The 24,774-nt window shown below is 40.7% G+C and overlaps 1 protein-coding gene across 6 annotated transcripts in view; it reads left to right on the top strand.

Annotated features, from left to right (window-relative positions):
• The window catches only part of ADD2 (adducin 2), a 114,931-nt gene extending 92,603 nt beyond the window's left edge, over nt 1–22,328 (top strand). For all 6 annotated transcript variants that reach the window (XM_056571468.1, XM_056571472.1, XM_056571473.1 and 3 more), the window contains exons 11-15: nt 5,894–6,013; nt 8,311–8,400; nt 12,071–12,236; nt 14,825–14,941; nt 18,226–22,328. In XM_056571468.1, the coding sequence (XP_056427443.1) occupies nt 5,894–6,013; nt 8,311–8,400; nt 12,071–12,236; nt 14,825–14,941; nt 18,226–18,503 (771 nt within the window). In that variant the 3' untranslated portion in view covers nt 18,504–22,328. The remainder of the gene's footprint in view (nt 1–5,893; nt 6,014–8,310; nt 8,401–12,070; nt 12,237–14,824; nt 14,942–18,225) is intronic.
• Nucleotides 22,329–24,774: the final 2,446 nt, after the last annotated feature.

Here is a 24,774-nt window from a genome sequence, read left to right as displayed (position 1 = left end):
CTTTCACAAAAAAATGTTTAATGTATTTTGACACCTTTACATTTACTGACATTGCTAAGTGTGTTTTCCAAGTGCAAAATTTCTTGGCGGGGATTTGCGCCAAAGATCGATTGGCGCAAATGATAAATTACTGACTAAAGTTAAAATCCCACACAGGACCGTGTGATTTTGAGAAAGTTGTAAAAATGACAGTGGAGAAGATGCGCCAAACTTTGGCGCAAAAAGACACTGCGCCAAAGTATTGCGCCAAAGTTACATTAAAAAAAACACATAAATCCTTTGATAAATACCCCCCTATGTATGCAGCTGCTGTTCTTCTGTTGCCCATTAGGTGGCAACTATTTATTAATAGTAGGGTGTATTTACTAAATGTGGCTAAGTTGGGATTTTGATGTATTTTTCTTGTGCATTTAGTAGAGGAACCTACTGTGCTATTTCTGTACCCAGGAAAACAGACCACTAAATAGTTCACATAGTACGTGTCTTTACTTAGGAGGTCACTATACACATTAAACAAATTTAAAACCCCAGGCCCGTAGTCCAGAGCCTAGGACACCCATTAATTAGATTCCCGCCCCTAAAACGTAACTTTTATGGTGTGCTTTAAAAGAGTATAATGCCCTAAAAGAGTAACACAAAAACTAATACTGTGGTAGTATATCTGTGGTGTGCTGGCACCGTATTTCATACTGTGCCTTGGTGGGGGGTCCCCAAAGTCAGAGTCCCTAGGACTGTGGGGGTCCGCTTCCCTAGTTAGCCCCTAGTCACCCCTTAGTAAGTTAATATTTGTAAAAATTATCATTGTAAATATGTATATTGCATTACTCACTTGTTTGGCGTCGAAGGACCTTAGGTCATGTGACCCGTTACTCAGAACTCTATGGTATGTTGAAGGACCTTAGGTGGTTCTTGTGTCACGTGATCACCCACAATGCTGTGTAGCGGTGAGTGACAGTGGTTATGGACCAATCCAAAACGGCTCTGCCCCTGCCCATATAAGGGAGCTGCGGACATTATTCGCTCTCTTGGGTTGCTGACTCTGAATGAGGATGGACCTCCGCAACTTTCAAGTATGTTTACTAGGCCAAAGCCTTTGCGGCCTCGGCCTGTACCTAAGCTGTTGTACATCTACAATTCCCCGCTACTCTCTGCAAGATCACTGGACCTAAACGCACCCCTAAATCCAGCGGATCTCTGCTACGGAATCTTCTAAAAGCTAAATTGAGCTTATCTGATCCCAACCAACTCTCAATCGCTGCTCAACTATAAATAGACTCTGTTATCTGGACTGTTATTGATATTGCCTGCTACAGAAAATCTTCAGTAAAAGTTCTTGCAAGGTTTCAGTTAAACAGTGGTTGTGGACAATCCATTTATTACACACTCACCTATCGTTCTTGGGAAGGGTGGCGATAGGCCCAGCACCATTACAGTATTTAACCCTCACCCTGGCGTCACGAGTAAAAAAGGGTTAAAGGGTACCTCTCATCAAATAAACTTTTGATATATTTTAGATTAATGAATGTTGAATAACTTTCCAATAGCATGTTAATGAAAAATATGCTTCTTTCTATTGTATTTTTCCCGATCAGTCTTGTCAGCAAGCATTTCTGACTCATGCTGGAGTCCTAAACACTCAGAGCTGCCAGCCTGCTTTGTTCACAGCCAAACAGGCTGTGAACAAAGCAGGCTGGCAGCTCTGAGTGTTCTCCTTTGTGAACAAAGCAGACTGGCAGCTCGTAGTGTTTAGGACTCCAGCATGAGTCTGAAATGCTTGCTGCCAGGACTGGTAGGGAGACCCCTAGTGGTCATTTCTTCAAAGTGGAAAATTAAATAGAAAGAAGCATATTTTTTAATAACATGCAATTGTAAAGTTATTCTGCGTACATTAATCTATAATATATCAAAAGTTTTTTTGATGAGAGGTACCCTTTAACAGCACCCTTTATTATTCAGAACAGCAACACCCCAACTACCCTACAACCCCCGAGGCGTACTACATATCTATCGTACAGTATATCCACCAGAATGGAATTCATGTTAAGTTCTACAGAAGCACTCCATTATACTATAAAGTCTTAGGGGTGGGAATCTAATAAAGGGTTGTTCTAGGCTCCGGGTTATGGCCCTGGGGTTTTGTATTTGTTTAGCATTATGGGCCCTTTACCCTCCCATTGGGTTATTTGTTGATCACTATACACATTAGTTACTTGTTTTATATTCTGATGCCGGTCTAATGTTTGTTGCCAGCCAAGCACATCAGACCGTGCCAAAATTATCTTGACATGACCACAGATATCTAACATCTATTACTTTACCACACCTTTACCAATCTCTGCATTTTTCCTCCTATAGACTTCTATGGAAGGACAAAAAACAACATGTGTACTTAAAGGGGTAGTCCACTGGAAAAAAAAAAATTTAAATCACCTGGTGCCAGAAAGTTGAACAGATTTGTAAATTACTTCCATAAAAAAATGTTAATACTTCCAGTACTTATCAGCTGCTGTTATGATCCACAGGAAGTTTTTTCTTTTTGAATTTCCTTTCTGTCTGACCAACCACAGTGCTGACACCTCTGTCCATTTTAGGAATTGTCCAGAGCAGAAGAGGTTTGCTATGGGGATTTGCTCCTGCTCTGGACAGTTACTAATATGGACAGAGGTGGCAGTAGAGAGCACTGTGGTCAGGCAGAAAGAAAATTCAAAAAGAAAAGAACTTCCTGTGGAGCATAACAGCAGCTTATAACTACTGTAAGGATTAAGATTTTTTAATAGAAGTAATTTACAAATCTGTTTAACTTTCTGGCAGTTGAAAATAAAAAAATAAAAGATTTAAAAAAAATCCAGTGGAGTACCCCTTTAATATTGGCATTTGCTTCCCCCAATTCTTTCATTGAAATCCTTGAGTTGCATGGTGAAAGAATCCCATGACTTGTAATGTGAAAAACAAGAGAATATTGCCTATACAAATGCACCTTAATTTTGGAAAAGGCCACAACAACTCTTTGGAGTAAAAAATTAGGGAGAAGTTTATTTGTGCCATTTATTTTTCTGTCCAAAAAGATAAATAATAAAAAAATAAAAAAAAGTTGTGACTAATCCCAACCTTACTGCTTAAAGGTGTTATCCAGGCCAAAACTTTTTTTATATACAGTAACCCCCCGACCTACGATGGCCCTGACATATGATAAAATCGACATACGATGGCCTCTCAGAGGCCATCGCATGTCGATGTCAGCATCGATATATGATGCTTTTATATGTCGGGGCCATCGCATTAACTGCTATCCAACAGCGCAAAATGCTTAAGCTGCTGTCGGATAGCAGTGTAATGTGCCCCAGCAGGTTCACTTACCTATTCCCGATGCTCCGGGTCCACTTCGCGATCCTCCGGTGTCTTGTGCATCTTCTCCAGGGTCCAGGCCTTGCTTTCCGTCGTCGTTATTACGTCACTACGCACGCCGCGCCGGCGCAGCAGCGTAATAACGTCACCAGAAAGCGAGGCCCGAACCCTGCAGAAGATGCGCAAGACACCGGAGGATCGCGAAGAAGACACCGGAGCAGCGGGACAGCATGGGGAGCCCCTGGAACAGCAGCGGGAGCGGTGAGGACCTGGTGCGGAGCGGCGGGGACAGGTAAGTACAGCTTCCTATACTTTACATTGCACGGATCCCTCAACATACGATGGATTCGACAAACGATGGGTCGTTTGGAACGAATTACCATCGTATGTTGAGGGACCACTGTATATCAACTGGCTCCGGAAAGTTAAACAGATTTGTAAATTACTTCTATTAAAAAATCTTAATCCTTCCAATAGTTATTAGCTTCTGAAGTTGAGTTGCTATTTTCTGTCTAACTACTTTCTGATGACTCACGTCCCAGGAGCTGTGCCGTTCCTATGGGGATATTTTCCCATCATGCACAGCTCCTGGGACGCAACATCATCATTGAGCAGTTAGACAGAAAACTTCAGAAGCTAATAACTATTGGAAGGATTAAGATTTTTTAATAGAAGTAATATACAAATCTGTTTAACTTTCTGGAGCAAGTTGATATATAAAAAAAAGTTTTTGCCTGGAATACCCCTTTAAAGATTATTATGGGTCATCTTTATGAAACCGACTGTCTCTGTTTCCCATAGCAACCAATCAGAACACATCAGAATATAAAAAGAAAGCTGAGCTGTGATTTGTTGCTATAGGCAACAGAGCCAGGCAGCCCATATTTATCAACTTGCCTGAAACCAAAACTGTCTAGTTTTTCCATAGCAACCAATCACAGCTCAGCTTTCATACCTTATCGTTCTTTTAGATACAGTAAAACCTCACCACCTATTTGACAATACCCCCCCCCCCCTTTTCCAGTCCAGATTTCCTGTGACAGATTTTTAGTTCTACCATAAATTATGCAGAGTGGCCATTTTCTTTGGGAATACCAACCCATAGAAGACCACTTTGCAATGCAATTTTGGGTGGTCTTTTCAAAGAGGTTTTACTGTGTAGTTTTGTAATTCCATCTCATCGTTTGTGTCTAAAGCTCCAATGTAGATCTCCAGATATTAACCCCTGTGTAGTCTGATCTTGCAGAATTACTCCCTTCCATTAGCCATTGCATACTAGCCTACCAAATGTTTGTATTCTGTTCTCATGAAACACGTAGGTCTGTGTGGGAACTGTAGCGAAAACTCTAGATTAGGATGATTAATTTGTCATTTTGATTATCATAAAGATGCATTGACGCAAATAAAAAAAAACATTATTTCAGAAAAAATGCAACCATTATACGTTTCCTGCTCATTTGTCCTTAGGAGTCCAGTGGGCGGGCTCACTCCATGATTGGACGCCTCCCCTGTATGAGCATGCATGCACACATAGCTGTCAATCCTTCATTAGGACCACCCACTTCTAAGCCCAGAATGAGCAGAGATTTCTATTAATAAAATATTCAGAATCTTCTCCTACAAAACTGTATATCAGTCTTTTCGGCATCTTCTCCCCTATAACATGTGACAGGTTCCCCCCATGTTCTGCTGCAGTTGGCTACGTTTTCATATCATACAAATGCACACATAAGTATGATTCATGCATAAGATAATTCATTTTTATGACAATTTATGGCAATGTAATTGCTATAATTGCTGATATTTTTGGCAGCCGCATATTACTTTGATGGATAACACATAATGGGACACTGCACACCCTTCTGTAGGAATTAAAGTTTGATTGAATGGCCCCAAAGGGCAAGGTCATAAGCAGTGGCCATGTCCATTAAATTAGTTTGAAAACTGCACCGATTTTCCATAAAACTGCACGCCCGTGCAGATTTCAACTGCAACACAGTCATACCTTAGTCTTGTTGAACTTAACTTAACATTTAGACTTGCTAGATTATGATATGTGGGAAATGTGAGCCATAACAATCTCTATATTTTATATTTAAAGGGGTATTCTAGCGCTGTAACAAAACAAAATGTATAGGTTTGGGCCCTGGTAAAATAGAAAAAAGAATATTACCCACCCCAGTCCCCTGCTGGTCCTGTCACATCACAGGTTCTTCTTTCTATGGTCCTACGGTGCTCGTCAACTTGTTTCTGGGACAGATCTTCCTGCTCAGCCAATCACTGGCCACAGTGGTGTCACATCTCGGCCAGTGATTGGCTGAGCGGGAAGGTCCTGCTCCGAGAGCTTGTCTCAGAAGCAGCATTAAAAGATGAGCATTGAGGGACCAGAGCTGCTGCAGGACCAGCAGAGGACTGGGGATAGGTAAGTATAGTTATTTTATCTATTTTCCCAGAGCCCTGGCACTGTATTATCTTTAGTTACAGCACTGGAATACTACTTTAACACTTTTGACATAGCAATTTTTCATTTCTTTGGTTAATTTTTCAGTGGCTGAAAGCAGATGAAGTGGTGAAGTCCAGCAGCGGGATGCCTATCCGCATAGAGAACCCCAATCAGTTTGTGCCACTTTTCACTGATCCTCGTGAGGTTTTAGAGACCAGGAACAAGGTAGGCTCAAAAAATTTGAGGTGCCTAATTGAGGTGCCTAGCAGACCTGCACAATGGAAATCTAGTGATACAGTGCAAGGTGGCTGCAAGCAAGAAAAATGAGGAATGACATGTTTCTCTTCTAGGTAAATTGGGTCATGCTTTGTCTTTCTTTACCTTCCTTTGAATCAATAGAGACCAGACAAAACAGACAAGGAGCATTCCCCTGTGCAGAATTCTCCAATGTTAAAGGGGTACTCCGCTGGAAAACATTTTTTCTTGAATCAACTGGTGGCAGAAAGTTAAACAGATTAGTAAAATACTTCTATTAAAAAATCTTAATCCTTATCAGCTGCTGTATACTACACAGGAAGTTCTTTTCTTTTTGAATTTCCTTTCTTTCTGGCCACAGTGCTCTCTGCTGACACCTCTGTTCAGTTTAGGAAACATCCAGAGTAGAAGCAAATCCCCATAGCAAACCTCTCTTGCTCTGGACAGTTCCTGACATGGTCAGAGGTGTCAGCAGAAAGCACTGTGGTCAGACTGAAAGAAAATTCAAAAATAAAAGAACTTCCTTTGTAGTATACAGCAGCTGATAAGTACTGGAAGGGTAAAGATATTACTTATTAGAAGTAATTTACAAATCTGTTTAACTTTCTGGCACCAGTTGATTTAAAAGAAAATGTTTTCCAGTGGAGTACCCCTTTAAAAGACTGAGGAAGGAGCCGGAACGGCTCAGAAATGTATTTTAATTAATTTACTGTGTATATACATGCTGGATCGTGGCAGCAGCCATTAATCTCATTAGGAGGATGTATTTTTTTTAATCAATAAAGGGAAAAGAAGTTCTTAAATCTACCAAACCCCTTGCCTTCATTCACATTTTCTTCCAAGCCCTGACCAAACTTAATGGACGTGTGTGTTTTATCAACTGTACCGTACTTTGTAACTATATAAAGGAGGAAATGGTAATAGTCAGAAATCTTCCTAAAGATGACCCATTGCCATTCCTGGCCTGCTTGTTTAGTAAGAACTTGTACAGTGGTCCCTCAAGTTACAATATTAATTGGTTCCAGGACGACCATTGTATGTTGAAACCATTGTATGTTGAGACCATAACTCTATGGAAACCTGGTAATTGGTTCTGAAGCCCCAAAATGTCATCCAAAAATAGGAAAAAGTGAAGGATTAAAGAAAAATAATACAGATAAAGCAAATCCTTACATATAAAAGTAAGAAAGATCTGCTGGGAGCTGTAAATCACTGTCTATGTCAGTGTTTCCCAACCAGGGTGCCTCCAGCTGTTGCAAAACTACAACTTCCAGCATGCCCGGACAGCCGTTGGCTGTCCGGGCATGCTGGGAGTTGTGGTTTTGCAACAGCTGGAGGCACCCTGGTTGGGAAACAATGGTTTATGTAGAGGACAGAAGCTTCTTTAGGGTCCTATACAGTGCACACAGTGTCCCAAATGGAGCCACCCTTACTTGGTGTCCAAAAGAGCAGCTAACCCTGGCACAGGTAAGTAGTAGTAGAGAACTTGTAGTTCCTTCCTGTACTGTAGGGGGCGCTACCAGACAGCCAGTCAGTGCAGGCACTTCGGTAATAGAGATGATTTTCCAGTAAAATGCCCATTCTGATTGGTCAGTTCCTCCAGTTGTGACACATTTCACAGATCTGGACTGTCTGTACATTGTATGTTGAGTCTGGTTTCAAGTTACGATGGTCCAGAAAAAAACATTGAATGTTGAAACTATTGCATGTTGGGGCCATTGTAAGTTGAGGGATCACTGTATTACCCATGAAATAACAAGTCTTTTCTTTGAGCTTTAGGTTGTGCCATTCCCGTTATTCTTACTAGAAGTGTATGGCTAAATAGACAACTGGGTGTTGCCAATTTGGATTGGATAATCTCAGACAAGTAAACTATTAACCCAACTATTAACACCCAACTCAAATTACCGAAAAACGGTTATTGTTTTTTAATGGATAATAGAACTATTACTGACAGACTGGTCAGGAGATGCCACCAAACATTATATTGCCAATCATTGCCTATTTGTATTATGCATTAGTAATTTAGATAAAACATCATTTAATGAACAATATTTCATTAATCACCCATAATTATCACCCATTACCAAACAAACAAACAGATTATCATACATGCTGCCATCTGCAGCTCTATAATTTATGTAAAAAAAAAGTCTAGGTCCTGGATAATCCCTAAAAAAATATCAATAACATATGAAATGCCAGATGGATGACACTGCCACATTTCCTTATATTAACCATTGTATTAAATTAATTTTATTAAACAGATTCGGGAGCAAAATCGCCAAGATGTGAAGTCTGCTGGACCCCAGTCTCAGTTACTGGCCAATGTGATAACGGATAAGAGCAGAAGTCCGGTATGTATACAGTGAAACCTCTTTGAGACGACCACCCAAAATTCTATTCTGGTTTTCTAGGGGGTGGTCTTATCAAAGAATGCAGAATAAATAAGGAACTGGAAATCGGCCACATATCTGGTCTGGGTAAGGGTGTAGTCTTCTCAAAAAGGTGTTGTTTTGGAGAGGTATCACTGTATTTCATATAAACTAAGTGGTAATAAATCCTAGTGTCATGCTTAATATCATAAGAATTATTCCCAGGGTATATACAGACAGCTGAGCAGTATATTAGCTCTTATCTTATGTGAGAGAAAAAATCTTTCAAAGGTGTTCCAGTGCTTTTTAGGAACCATTAAAATGATTTGCATACTCTCTTGCATGCATTCTAATAGACACTTAAAAGTGTTGCTATAATGGTGAGCTAGGAGTGGGTCACCTCCTCTATAGAGCCCCAGTGCAGAACCAGATGCTCATACAGTCTGCCAGAGGTGGGTTTCACATTTAGTAGATAATGCAAATATAGGCAATTTTGTAAATATGTGTTCTTAGCATTCTCTGTTCTCATTGTTTGCTGCTCATTGTCTAGGTTACCGACCACATCTCTGCTCTTGAAGTGGATGGGCAGGCGACTGACGTCATGCCCTGTGCATAGCAGCAGAGGGTTGGGATCTCTAGAGTGCACTATCCTGCCCAGCCACCTTCTGTGTGGGACAAACTCAAAACAGACTGCTCCATGGCTTGTCTACTGTGCCTTCTTGTCTCATACAGAAAAAGTGGCCACACTCCGGAGATAACTCCCTGTATCTCTCCAACACTGCGTATGTTCTGTATTTTGAATGCCTCGCCCCCACTCAAATAGAAGTAGTAAAGCAGGACGGAGAGGTGCAGGCAAACCCCTTTAAAAGATTTATTCAAATTATAATGTGATCCATAGGTGACGACTAACTGATCACATGGAGTCTGACCACTGAGACCCCTACTGATCATAAGAATGAGGGTCCCTTATCCCCCATTTAGATGGAGCATTGGTCTAGCACAGTGTTTCCCAAGCACGGTCCTCAAGTGTACCCCCAACAGGTCATTATTTTAGGATTCCTTAGTGGTACAGTTATGGTCAGTGTATCAGACATCTCTACATAAATGTCACCTGTGAAAGACTAAGGAAATCCTAAAAACATGACCTGTTGGGGGTACTTGAGGACTTCCCATGGGGAACACTGCTCTAGCACTCATGCTGCTGCTCCATTTACTTACAAAGGGGCTGCTAAAAAAAAAAAACTCAGAACAGGTAGCAGAACGCATGTTAAACCATTGTTCCATTTACACAGCAAAAAGGGACCAATGTTCTCATGATCAGCGAGGTTCCCATGACTAGGAGCCCTGGGAGCCCTAAGGCCAGCATTGTTTTAGTGCAGTGATCTCCAACCTGCGGACCTCCAGATGTTGCAAAACTACAACTCCCAGCATGCCCGGACAGCCAACGGCTGTCCGGGCATGCTGGGAGTTGTAGTTTTGCAACATCTGGAGGTCCGCAGGTTGGAGACCACTGTTTTAGAGTGTCTACCAGTTTATGTGTTGAGCCTTGTCCATGACTGAGCCTGGGTTTAAAGGGGTACTCCGGTGGGAAAAAATTTTTTTAAATCAACTGGTGCCAGAAAGTTAAACAGATTTGTAAATTACTTCTATTTAAAAATCTTAATCCTTCCTGTACTTATAAACTGCTGTATGCTCCACAGGAAGTGCTTTTCTTTTTGAATTTATTTTCTGTCTGGCCATAGTACTCTCTGCTGACACCTTTGTTCATGTCAGGAACTGTCCAGAGCAGGAACAACTCCCCATAGCAAACCTATTCTGTTCTGGACAGTTCCTTCGATGGAAAGAGGTGTCAGCAGAGAGCACTGTGGTCAGACAGAAAAGAAATTCAAAAAGAAAAGCACTTCCTGTGGAGCATACAGCAGTTTATAAGTACAGGAAGGATTAAGATTTTTAAATAGAAGTAATTTACAAATCTGTTTAACTTTCTGGCACCAGTTGATTTAAAAAAAATTGTTTCCCACCGCAGTACCCCTTTAAGTCTTTGCTGTGAGATGTATTAGGTCTTTACAGCTTTATTGTCTTTGGATATAAACATGAATAGAAAGATTTACGACGCAAAATGCACTGGAAATTCATATAATAATGCATCAAAGATTGGCCTACATGTGTCTAATTTATTATGTGTTTTAGACACTTTTTATGTTTAAATGAGCACTGTCATTATGAAAAACTTTTAATATGTCATAGAGACAGACAAAAGAATAAATGATGTCCAGCTTCCACCTTATGTGTTCAATTTTATTCTAGCAGCATCATAATATCATAATATAAGCAACACTTCGACTCTTCCCATGTGTATGGGTCTTTGTCAATGGGACGTTATTCATATTTATGTCTGGAAGTCCTGCTGGATTCTAGTGCATCTGGGCTGTCCTTGCACTGGTTGTGGTGACTCTGACCAGTCAGTAGAACCAGCCAGGAGTAGTGTGGGCTTAGAGTGTCCTCTGTTGGCTCTGAGTCACGTGGCCAAGATGGTCTCATAATTTAAAGGGGTATTCCAGGCAAAAACTTTTTTTTTATATATCAACTGGCTTCGGAAAGTTAAACAGATTTGTAAATTACTTATATTAAAAAATCTTAATCCTTCCAATAGTTATTAGCTTCTGAAGTTTTCTGTCTTACTGCACAATGATGATGTCACGTCCCGGGAGCTGTGCATGATGGGAAAATATCCCCATAGGAGCTGCACAGCTCCCTGGTCGTTAGTCATCAGAAAGCAGTTGGACAGAAAACAGTAACTCAACTTCAGAAGCTAATAACTATTGGAAGGATTAAGATTTTTTAATAGAAGTAATTTACAAATCTGTTTAACTTTCCGGAGCCAGTTGATATATATATAAAAAAAAAAAGTTTTGGCCTGGAATACCCCTTTAAGTCTAGGAAGCCATCTCACATAGTCACAGAGCTTCTCTCCCTGCTGTTTCTGGGGAACGGTAGGGGTCTAAACACTAGGACATGTTAAATTTATTATAACAACAAATACATTTCAGTTGTAAAATGTGCTAGATTTATTACCGTCATGCACCAATAGTTTGGTGCAAAATGTTGGTATAAAATAAGTCAGGTAAGAGTTGATGTAAGGAAGAGAAAGTTGCCCAACATGCATAACTAGACTCACCAAATATGTCACACAGTGTGTACCACTATGACATTTTAGTGCTTTTCCTGCCTGTCTGATTTAATTTTATGTTGTCTAAATCTAAGACATTGTTAATAAATCAATTTCCATTCAAATAAATGCTCTAAAATGTAGGGGAATTATACATTAGAAAGTTGCAATGATTAAAGGGCTTATCCTAGTATTACCTTGCCTTGCTTTCTGGTGCTCCACTTCTTGCCCTATGCTGACATGGCCCAATAGTTTCTTCTGGCATGAAGGAAGCCATCTATGTCACTGAGGCAGGTTGTGACCACCGAATCCAAATAAAACCATACCTGCATGGAGTGACCAATTGACACACAATATTAGAAATATATTGTGCTGCGATAAGCTACAGTATGCAGGTATGGATTTAAGTAACTAGTGAGGGCAATATGCTAGAAAAGTGAGTAAGTGAGTAAGTGACAAACTCTTTTTTCTTCATTTGTTAAGTCTGCAGATAGTCATCTGGCATCCAAAACAGAGGCAGAACTGAAGGAACAGCCCGTAGAGGTAATCCCACCAGAACCTGAGCCTCCTAACCCTTTTAGTCAGCTGACTGACCAAGAGCTGGAAGAATATAAGAAAGAGGTAGAAAGAAAGAAGCATGCCACTGATGGTAAGTAGAGGAACCAGTTCTGACATATTTCCTGTCTACAAACATCATATCTGTATATGTATTTGTGGTATGGGGAGTGATGCAGGGCAGATGGAATAACCCTAGGGGCAGATGGCATTAACCCCTTGTATTCGTGACGCCAGGGCATGGTTTATCCTCAATACCACCCGAAGGTATACCGCTTGATCCTGGGATAGGCACAGGATGCAATAATGACTCCAATGCCAAGTTACGGACAACGGTAGCTTTACTGAGTGACAGATGGTACAGTCTATACAGTGTAGCCAGGCCCATGGAGGTGACCAGTGACTTCAGAGACCTTAAGGGCTTGCTGGGACTTGCAGTGGTTTTGGACAATTTAGTGCAGGCCACGTTGACGTGACAATAGATGACAGTGACTGACTTGACTTGATTAGAGACAGACTAAGCTGTGACTGTAGCTTACTTGTAGACTTGTGGCTGCAGACTTGACTTGAGGCTCCTATGACTCCAGACTCTTAGGCTCGACTGCACCTCAGCAAAGACTCAGGAACTAAGAGAGAGAAGAGACTCCTCCCAGGGCTTTTATGGGGGAGACTCTGGTGGGGTCCCAATTGGTCACCTTTAAGTCACCTGGTCACTGATACCTCCTGGGTAACAATCACATGACAACTCACATGACAACTGGTGATCACATGTTAACCTTTCTTAAAGATACAAAAATTCTTCTTTACATAACATAGGGGATAATATACAATTACAGTAGAACAGATGCAAGGGGGGGGGGCAGGGGATACTGCAGGGAGGCTGCCTGACAGGGCAGCAAGGGTACTGGGCCACCACATATTAGAAAGACCATACTTACTGCTACAAGGTTAAACTCAAGGGTGTATTTACCATAGTGGCTGACCTTGCAACTGATTTCAGGCCCTTGCAGATAGGGAGACCTGTCCTGGTTGGTCCTATTTCTTTCTTCCATTGGTAAGAAATTGTGCACAACTCTCCTCAGGAAACTGCATTGTCTGCAAATTAGTGTAGGGGGATATTGACTAATAGGTCATGGAAAGTAAGGAGAAATACACCAGACTCTCTGGTCTTGGGGGGCAAAATCAGACACCATAATAGGGGGCCCATATCTATGTTTGGTATGGTGACACCTTTATTCTATGTACATCACTAGTTAAAACACCAGTTCCCGGCAGGATACAGGAGTTTAAATAGCTACAAAATGTTGATGAACGCCCACTGAACGCCTATTATTTATAAAAATAAAAAAAGGTAGATGCTTAGCATTGTATTTGGACATATATAAGGCTTTCATAAGATACCAGTCACACGGTTGTGTTTGCAGTTGGCTGGTTACAGCTTTTGGTCATACCCACACCATTAGATGAGTTGGGCTGCCCAGCACCCCACAAAGTATATAACCATGTTTCTGATAGGCTGCTATATGCACCAGGGACCCTTCTTATATAACTTTGTGGTTTGTCTGCATCCTGCTAGAGATCAGTATTTTTAAGTATCCCTTGAACCAGTAAGACAATGAGTTGTTGGAGCCATTTGCTGTATATGTTAGATAGCTTCTGTCACATTCCACAAACAGATCCATATGCTTCAATTTACCAGACAGAGACCAAAATAATGTCCCTGTCCTTGATTTAGTGGTTTACTTTTGAGATATACTGTAGAAAGGTATTCGTAAGGTTGGGTTCGTAAGGTATTCGTAAGGCTGGGTTCCTAAGGTATTCGTAAGGCTGGGTTCACATACATATGTTGCATGGGGATCAGGTTTTTGTGCAAAAACTAACCCAAACTAATGCCAAGACTGATGCAAAAATGGTGACATCACACTTTTTTTTTCCATTTTCCATTTGAGAACTGGATAGGAAAACTCTGCAGGACATGTTTTCCTATTGGGTTCTTGATCTGTCCGGCGTGTCACCTGACTTGAAATCGCCAACAATGAGATCAGTTCTGCCATCAGTTTCTCTCTGGAGTTTTACTATCACGAATATGATGGAAAAACTGAACTAGACTGCTAGATATATGAGAAGTAGCTTAATTGTAATTTTCTATGAATTGAAAGAAAAATATTACAATTCTCCATGCTTCTGGATTCTTTTTTCGTCTATCTCAAAGCTCTATGATTTGATAAGCATGCATCCTAAAACATGCCAGTTTGCATGTAGAAGCTGTCTTTATTGCGAGTACAATTTCATGTAATCACTTATGTGAATGTAGCAACTTGCACTCACATGGTGATCACCAAGAGAGAAGGTCAGTTGGTTATCTATCTCACACAACCTGCAGAATACATTAACAAAAAATCCATGTAAAAACAAAGTGATTCTGCAGAGGTATTTAGTATGAATAATACCATGCATGTTCAAGTACAGCAGTAAAGTTAAGATGTGAAAGTCATATCTATTAGGGTAAAAGCACATGATCAGGTTGCCGCTCTAGTTATTGGAACTTATTGCAACCTGATTGTGTGTTTTCACCCTTATAGCCCATTACCACACCGCAGTTGCTTTCCAACGCACAGCACTATAGTTGTTGACTACATTTTTCCAATGTGACCTCTTAAATGATTACATCAATGTATACAGACAAAGAAGCTGCAGATGAGGAAACCCAACCATCACTGGTGACGCCTCCTACTTCTCCTGTAAGGAGTCCATCAAAGACCACACCTCTGATCGTGTCTCCTTCTAAATCCTCTGAAGGTAAGTAATCTGTATTCAGTAAGAATTAGATATCATGGCCAGTGTTATCAAGTGGACTATACATATGGGTAGAACCTTATAGTTGGGTAGATATGATCAATATGGTATGAACCCACCTGCACTGGTGGTTAAAAGTGATACATCAGATTGGAGATTTTATTGACAAATCTAATAAATGTTTGGCTTAATCCAATTCTAAATGAGTGAAATAGATGACTATATCAGAAATTACCCAGGACATCATATCGGCCAAGTGACCTGTGGCTTCTCCTTCCATCCCGGGGCTCACTGAGGTTTACACAATGATATCCAGGCTCAAACTAGAATAAATGGTCTTAATGTGACCCAATAGATTCAGAATATTATGTCACTCCCTGTAAATCAATCTTTGCCTCTGTCCTGTCCCTTTCTTCCTCCTCTGCTTTATCTGTATTCATTGTGTCATTCACGTTGTCATTGTGTCTTTGTGTGTGTGTCGCCACAATGTTTCCCTTCTCTTTTCATGTGCTGTCTCATGGCAGGAGTCACCTCAGACTCTGAATACCTGTCTCTGTAGTAAGTATAGACGCCCTGGCTTGTTGTTTTTCACCCTTTATGCTTTTGCTCCCCAAAGTCACCCATTCACCTAATTTAAAAGTTGAAAATTTGGCTACCATGCAAGACGTTAGTTAAATCTATCTATCTGTCAATCTAATATCTATCTATTCATTTGTCTTTTGGTAATTTAATGGAATCCTCCAGTTATCACATTGGTGACATTGTGTATATTATCAGACTTGGTTTTATTGTATGGTACCCAAATTCTTTTTCAGTATTGTAACTTTTCTCTAACAGCACATCCCCACCTATACTACATTTCCTGAGGTATAGGTATTCACATTGCATCTTCTTTAGGAGCCTCCAACAGATGCATGTTGTTATGATGTGATGTCTGATGCCACAGGCACTTACAGACTAATGCATTCCCTTTGAACTAACAATGAAAGCAGAATAACATGTATTAATTCGGAGTCATGGTGTGTATACTTCTAGCTGCTTGCCTTGAAAATGGAGCTTGAAATTGTGAACATTTTTGCATAGCGGTAAAGTATATGTTAATGTGTGTACATCACTTTACAGGTAGTACCGTGATAAATACTTTGCTGTATTTATAGAGGTTTAATAGGACTGTTCCCCTCCAGAGCTGCATTCTAAATATTTCTGGGCTTCTCTTAACCCTGAACTTGCATTTTCCAGTGGCCATTGTAGAGCAGGCTCTTCTGGTTTGCACTGTGGGAAATGTAATGTTTATACCAGATAAAGACCTAAAACTGACATCTCCCATAGTGCATTACATTAGGCTACATTAGGCTAGGGTCTTATTTAGTATACGTCTATTGTGAAAACTGAAAACTTCTAACATGTCATAGAGTCATGGGCTTGGCCATACTAGTCTCTTAAATGAAGGAGCTCTAGACCAAAGTGGGATTGTAAGAAGCATGTGCACAGTGTATGACCGGGCACTCTTCTAGGGTGCCACCTTTGTAGGATACTACATGTTTGTCCAATGTCTGCTGCTATAGATTTCTGGTCATCAATAAATGCTTTTATTATAAAGTGCCAGAGACTTGGGGCAACTCCAGACCAGTCACAAATGTTGACCATACAATTTCCCAGAACAAGACTGCTTAAATGTCTGGCATGAAAAATAGAATCACCTTCTTTGTTTTGCAAAACTCACTACAAGTTGCAGAATGTGTCTAGAAGCAACGCCACCATGCCAATTGTCTTCATGAATTGGTTTACCTCTCAGAACTGTGAGATCAACACACTCAATCCCAAATAGCAGGTGGAGGAGCACATGATCTAGCACATAAAGGGGCAAATCTAGGTTTGGTGGAAACTATAAGAACATTTTCTGCCCCGATCCATAGATGGAGAGGGAATTATGGATTGGAGATGTATTTTTTTATTTGTGCTGGGCTATTATATTTTTAAATAATATATATATATATATATATATATATATATTACCACCCTCTTACTGGATTAGATTCTAAGGATAAACACAATGAATAGAGTGAGTGTATAAAACCGATATAGACATAAATAGAGGGGACGTGACATGACATCACAAGGGGAGGGTGGCATGACATCATGACCACAGCCACCTTCACCAAGCGTTCTGAACATAATGTTCAGAACACTGGTTACTGCACAGAGATTGCGGGGGGTCGCAGAGGCCATACCCCCACTATCAGACATCTTACCCCCTATACTTTGGATAGTGGATAAGATATCTAGGGACAGAGTACCCCTTTAACTTACAGTCTATTCAATATCATAGTTGCCACAATATGAGTTCTTATACAATTAGGTCTTCGTTTCTTTTTTCGGGACCTCCTAGTAAGTTTCCCTTGGACCTTCCTTGAAGCTTCAGCCATCCACATTCAGCCATCCTGGGGTCTTTATACCTCATTCCTGTCATAAATATTAGCTTTCCTCCAGAAGGAAGAAATGATCTAAAACTAATTAAACCAGAGTCTCCTTCATAATGAAAAGTCACCCATCTGTAGATATCTGCTTTAGGGTTTTCGCCCCTTGTCAGTATAGAGCAAGGCACTAGTTGGCTAGAGAGGTGCCTTAAATGCAGCCAGGGGAGGGCAATGGTTATTATTGAAGGGAACATTACTGTATGGAGACTTACTTTTCAGGCACATTCCCCATGTTGAAAAAAAGTATGTAAATTAGCTTTGTTCCAGAACAAAAAAACTATATCATAGTAACCAAACCTTAAGTCTCTCATAAATGTAAGCATCACCCATCTATAGACAGCTATAATGTAATACCAAATACATATGATGATACCAAAAAGTTATAGGCTTATGCCTGCAGCTCCAGCGTCCCCATGAGGTGTTATTATAGGGGCCACTGTTAAAAGACCTGATGTCTACAAGCTTGTAACGTCAGTCAGTGATACCTCCACATGAGAATACAATAGATTTGAGCATGTATTGAGCATTCATAACTTTTCAAAAGCTAATACATTTCTAAGTCCCATCTATTCCTTAGAAAGCTGTATGACAACAAGTTCATGAGTGCTGTCACACTGCATTACTGGTTAATCTATACTAATACATCCCCTGCTCAGAAGTTCGGTGACAACCTCTGCAAAAGATGTAATGGTCTTCATGTTAGTTGTCACCAAGCTTCATGAAAATACTCAGTGTTGTCTGTTAATATTGGAATAACTAGAAATGGTTCATACTAATGAATTTTTTTTCCATTTTTGTGTCTTTCTGAAGAAGCAGAGAAGAAGGAGTCTATCCCGGAATCTACTGAAACCACAGAAGAGAAGGTCCAACCAGCTGTGGTGCTAAACGGCAAAGAGGAGGATCAACCTCCTCCGGACGAGACACCTCCTAAAGTCACTGAAACCCCTAAGGGGAAAAATGAGACAGTGCCCAACGCCTCTCCGGAAGGATCCCCCACTAAATCACCCTCCAAAAAGAAAAAGAAGTTCCGCACCCCCTCCTTCCTAAAGAAAGGAAAAAAGAAGGAAAAAGAGAAGGCAGAGTCTTGATCTCCTGATCCATGAAACTGTTCTGTCAGATGAGGTATCCAGGCTCCTTCACTGTCCAAGCTGGGGCAGTGACGGCAGCTACACCTACTACTGCTAAGTATGGACTCAAGAGTTTAAAGTGGATGCTTATTCATGAGGTGTCTTTTTTTAGGGGATTTGTACTGCCTGTGCCTATATAGCACAGCATGTCCACTGACTCTTGGGACAGATACCTGCTTAGCTCACAAAGAAAATACATTTTTATAATCGTCCACCTCTTAGCCGGCTTCTTTACAGACTCAATCCACAACAACATTACTGGTTTTGTGGTTTTTTTTAAGTTTATTTTTTTCGTAATTAAGAGTGCAATGTGTTTTTTTTTTTAGTCATGTGAAAGTGGTGAAGGTTACAACATGGCTGCCAAGGGTCTGTCCTGACAAACATGGCGCAATAATAAGAATCAATAAGTCAACACCACATTCTTATATGAATTCTGTAGGGCAGCAACTACCATTTTAATCTTATTGTTTGTTGCATTGTTTGTTCTATACCTTCTCTGTTCATGGTGATATCAATAGATTTATTTAGTCATAGCACACATACAGGAACTTAGCTTAAAAGGGTTATAAACACAAACGTATTCCCTCTTAAAACAATAAACACAACCCCCATGCATTGGATGTGTGTGATGACTGCCCCATGTAAATGTATCCGGTTTTATTTAATTCATCAGCTCTTCACGCGTGTTCTCTGAAGTCATCATATACACTGAATGAAGCAGCTCTATGTTCCTCTAAGTTAGAGAAAAATCTGAAGATCCAATCAGCAAATGAAATTCACCCAGTCATTGTATGTAAGCATATTCTTCCTATGGGAAACTCTCAGAGAGGTAACTTGAGGTCCTGGACCCCAACGCTAAATCTACAACAGGCCCCCCCACCTACCATGTACCATTTATAGTACTGGTCTTCTCCTATGGAATAGAGACCAAATGGGCCCCCTCAGGCCCAATGCCCAAGTGTAACTGCCCTCTATGTAGTATGCCCCGAAAAATATCTACCACACCAATCCAGTACTAACAGTCAGCAAACAACTCTATGGCCAGAATGAGAAGATGGTGGTTTTGACTGACAGGATGAGAGGCATATAAACTTCTATTCACAAGACAAAAGCTAGTATATCGAATTGTATCTCTTTGCTGTTTACAAACCCTGTAAGTAGGGGTAAGGTTATTGGTTAAAAAAAAAACCCATGTAAAAAATAATTATGAATTATGTCTGTAGAAAATACAAATACTATTGATTACTATTGTTACTAATAGGTGATATTTTATAAGCAATAGGTGAAAATAAGATAGTGTCACATATCTTTACTGAGTTGTCTTTCCTATGGTGCTCTATATTCATCAGCAGAAAAAGCGGGGACCATCATCTTCACCAACATGGCAGACTGTGCTGCCCAAATATTCCATCCTGCCTAAAAAAAACATCGGGGGTAATTTATTATGGAAATGAACATTCACGACAAACATGTTTTATTTGACAATCATTATTTACATATATATTTAATAAATTTCAATAACACTTCCCAAATTACTTTTTTAATATATGTATATCAGATTAAAACTATGTATAGCAATATTGCTTTCTAATATACATTAGTGCCATGTGTAAATATTTTCCATACCAGAAGTGGCATGTTGGCAAAATCAGTATGAGGCCTAAAGTCCCCTGGGCATATTGCTGTACTTTGTTTTAATGTTTCAGAAAAAGAAGATATAAGAAATGGATCAAGAACAGTGGAACAATGAACTTTTGTTGGGAAGACCCAAAATCCAAAAGAATTTGGTATAATTACCAGTTTTGCCCCACAACTTGGTTCTATGCAGATAAACCAATATATGGGTCCTTAAAGGGGTATTCCGGCTTTATACATCTTATACCAAAGGATAGGGAATAAGATGTATGATTGCAGGGGTTCTGTCGCTGGGGACCCCTGCAATCTCAGTGCAGCCCCCAGCATTCTTTGCCAGGCGCTGCCTCCGAGAAGGGGACGTGACATCATTGTCCTGTTTAGAAAATTAATTTTCTTCTACTCTATTAAGTAATTCTTAGTTAATATACAAGGGTCTTCTGTTCAGGACCTTCATCTCTTCACCAGATTGGAGAATGGTTATAAAAAGACCTGTCCTATCCTGTGTAATACAGACAGACCATTGATTTGAATGGGCACTGTGTACTGCTCAATCATCCCAGTGGTGGCGCTGAAAGAAATTAGATACTTAATTCACAAGGACAGTTACTGACAATCTTTTTCCAAGGGACTCTCCTAACAAGTAGTAATTGTCCAAGGGCATACATACCATAAAGGCAGACAATATGGCTACTATGCGGCGCTTAGAAAGAAGTGGCCCAAGCTTGGATGGTTCCATACCCTTTGCTACCAGATGGTCATGACCTGTATTATTAAACGTCCTTCTCCAGGTGAACTATGTTGTAACCAAAATAAGAGGATGGAGAACTGGCCCAAGGGTCAAGTGTGGTCTTGGTAACAAAACCCAGCACCTTAATAGAGGGTCCATTTAAGGTCCCCTAGAGAACTCCTCTATGTACAACACTGGTCTATAGGTTCTCTGGTGTATAGTTTCACTTTAATAATAATTATTGTTTTCAATTATTAATTAAAACACTGTAAACTTACATCATAATATACTATATATTAATCTGAAGGGTGGTTGCATATGTATGTGCATGCATGCATGTATGTATGTATGTAGACACACAAGGGTAACACATTGGAGGTCTACATATGGTGCATATGGGAGAAATATCAATAATCCAGATTACTCAACTCTGTTTACACACTTTGTATCTTTCAACTTGTAGCTTTTGGGACCAAACCGAAAGTGTTCTGCACGCACTTGTTTTGTAGTAAAAGTTCACATCACGTTATTTCTGCTCAGTATATACGTGCATGGGACAAACTATGCGGCTAGTAAAACACAAGCTTTTCCACATCTCGCAGAGGTCTTTTGTAGCAGTTTTTTTAATCTGTATTTCTGCTAAACAGAACTGTGTCTCTATTCAGGAATTGGATGACTGTACTACTGGATAGTCTATTTGGCTAGGCCCTTCTTCTAGGTTTACTAATACTCTAAACACAGTAGAGGCCATTTGAGTGTCATACAGGGAGGGTCCCATAAGAGAAATCACAATGAAGTTACCCAGTTGCCGCTTGTAGTCCATCACCTGATGCTAATTTGGGCAAACATTTTGTAGAACCTGGCTTTTTGAAGCCAGGTTATGCCCTTGTGACAAGCGTAGGTTAGTGCCAAGTACTTGTACCTCCAGAGGTTCATCGCTATTGCATGGTATGGCCAGTTACTGAATTGGTAGTAGTATACAAATGACTCGTATGTACAACAGAAGTGTCTACTCATTTAGGACTATGTCTCAGGGGTGTTTTACTAATCCCTAGTCGAGTTCTGCCTTATTTAAAGTAACTGATATAAATTTCTCAGAGGCTCCTTACTTCCTCAGTAAATGCTGAGCGTCCTGCTACCTAGTTTTCTGTTTGCGCAATTTCACCTGCCCTTTGCCTCAAAGGGCCCAATAGGATATTATTGTGTCTTGTATTCCACCTGACAATCGTATTGTTGTTCCTTAGTGTCTCGCTCCTCAATGTATATAAACCTCCACAGATGCCATGACTTTGTTATTGTGATATCTAAAGACCATGTAAATACTATCTCTTTTACTGCACGGGCCTATCTCGCTGTATATCCACTGGAGCCTCTCTTTAGTGCTGTACCTGCAAAATAAACTGAATTCACAGTGGAATGTATAACCATGGTGTGAGCTTTATTTTTTCTCATTTTACAGTTCCAGGGCCCTGTACATACTGAATAGTATATGACATGACCAGAACATTATACATAAGAGCTTGGTACAGAGGGAGAGCAGACCCTGCCATTGTGGACTTAGAATTTACATGGGAATGGGAAAGAGGACAGTAGGTGAGGGAAAGATGTTTATAGGGTGGTGTAACGGAAACACGAAAACAGAGACTCTAAATGAAACTAAAATAAACAACACAGAAACTCCAGATTGGTAAACTAGGCCACAGCTTTTATTAAGGATAACAAACAAAGAAAATCAAACCAAATTTATTATATAAACACGCAAAAGTTCAGTCATTTGATCTTGAAACCAAGGTCGCCCAGAAATACTGGAAAACTTAAATACGACAATAAAGGAGGGATGGCAGGGCGCTTCCTGCTCACGGCCACCACACCTAAAAGGGTGGAGGAAAATGAGGACAAGGAAAAAAAGGAGGGAAGGGTCCTGTTCCCATGTGTTCCCCACCCCTATTTGGGGTGTGGGGCCCATAACAGGGTTATTGGAGGTTAAGACTTTTCTAAAGAGATGGGTTTCATTGGTGCATAAAAGTCTGATATATGTTCCTAAATATGAAGGACGCATGAAGGAGAAATCTTGAAGATGGTTGAGTGTGAGGAGCGGACAAGATGTTCATAAAATTTCTTCTCTCCCGGATCTTCCATGACCATCTGTGAACGGCATTATTGAAAAGTGGAAGGGTTTAGTAACCACAGCAACCAGGAGAACCATGTAAAGTCACAGAGCAGGGTCGCCGAGTGCTGAGGCCTATAGGGCTGACTCAACTGCACAGTCCAAAACCTATTTGGAACTTATTTGAAATTAGAATCATCACAAAAACTAAGCTTCATGACATGGGTTGGCATGGCCGAGCAGCTGCATACAAGCCTTACAGCAAAAAGCGTTGGATGGAGGGGTGTAAAGCACTCCATCACTGGAGTCTGGGGCAGTGGACACATGTTCTGTGAAGTGAGAAATCATACTTCTGTATCTTGTAGTCTAATGGATAAGTTTGGATTTGGTAAATGTCAGGAGAATGTTACCTGCCTGACTGCATTGTGCTACCTGTGAAGTTTTTCAGGGTTTAGCCTAGACTCCTTAGTAATTGTGAAGAGAAATCTTAAAGGGGTTGTCGGGTAAAATGTTTTTTACAGTACTGTCCCCAGACTGCCTAATAAAATATAAAAAAAATTTTACTCCGCTTCCTCTACTCCCTCGTAGCCTTCAGAATCAGGCCTCCCCATCCCTGGCTGGTGACTCTGCCGAGCTGCAGGTCATAAGTGTCTACAGCTGTGCCGCTCGCCAATCACTGGCTGTGCCACACTGTGATATCACTTCTACAGCTTTGGCCATCTCCGGGAAGCAGACTGTCAGTGGAGACCGGACAAGACGGGGCATCCTACAACCAGAGGCTATGAGGGATCGAGGAAGGTGAGTTAAAGTTTGTATTATTTTATTAAGCAGGCAGGGGACAGTAGTGTAAAAAAAAAAAAAACATGTCAGTGGGGGTCTCAGCACCCACACATCTACTGACTGAAACTTCTGACAGTTTTTTTTTTACTTTAAGCTTGGCACAAGAGAGTCACACATGAAATGTTTATGTAGTAAGGTGTGCAGACTTTTTTTCAGCACAACACAAGATTGGATTTTAAAAAAGTTATATTTTCCCAGCCTGTGGATCCAATCCTGCCTTTGACTAGAAAAATTCCTATTGAGTATCTTTTTCATTGCAGAAAATGCAGCAAACAAGATCCATGGGTCCCATACTTTTCAGATGGCCCATGGGGCAGCTCTTACCAGCAGGGTCTTTTTCTGGATGCACCCCTTGCACGTCTTTATATGTTGTTTGACTTGATGTGCCTCCTCATACGAGGCCAATAGAATTGGTCATGCTTGTACTAGACTATAGGTCTTGTTCACCTTGAGATGCCCATGTTGACTGTGGAGGGCTCTCAAAACCATCCCATGGTACCTATGCGGTAGTATCAATTGTCTTCTACCAGGGTGAATATAGTACAACTCCCAGCGTGTTCTGTCTGTGCAGCCTGCATCCTCTCCAGGTTTGACCTTTAGGGGGAGGTAGGGGCACAGGCAGCACCGAAAAAATAGACCACACTGGAGTTGTAGTCCCTCACTACAGTATTTACCCTCTGAAATACAAAGTTACCCTATGACTCTGTAGGTTCCGCACTCGTTTACACAATAGTTGCGCTCCACTAAAGGGAGCTCTATCACTATACCTGTTTAAAGGACGGGAGTTGAGGGGAGAAAAAAATACTGCATGTTTTTTTTCTCCGTACAACTGTTGTAAAATACCAGATCCCCAATGGACCCCATTCAAGTTAATGGGATCCATCAGGACCCGGCAGTGTCCGTCCTGTAGAACGTTCATGCGG

This window comes from Hyla sarda, chromosome 4 (assembly GCF_029499605.1).
Source record: "Hyla sarda isolate aHylSar1 chromosome 4, aHylSar1.hap1, whole genome shotgun sequence".
In the NCBI taxonomy this organism is placed as follows: Eukaryota; Metazoa; Chordata; class Amphibia; order Anura; family Hylidae; genus Hyla; species Hyla sarda.
Note: the sequence above shows the minus strand (reverse complement) of the source record. Positions and strands in the feature narration are given on the sequence as shown.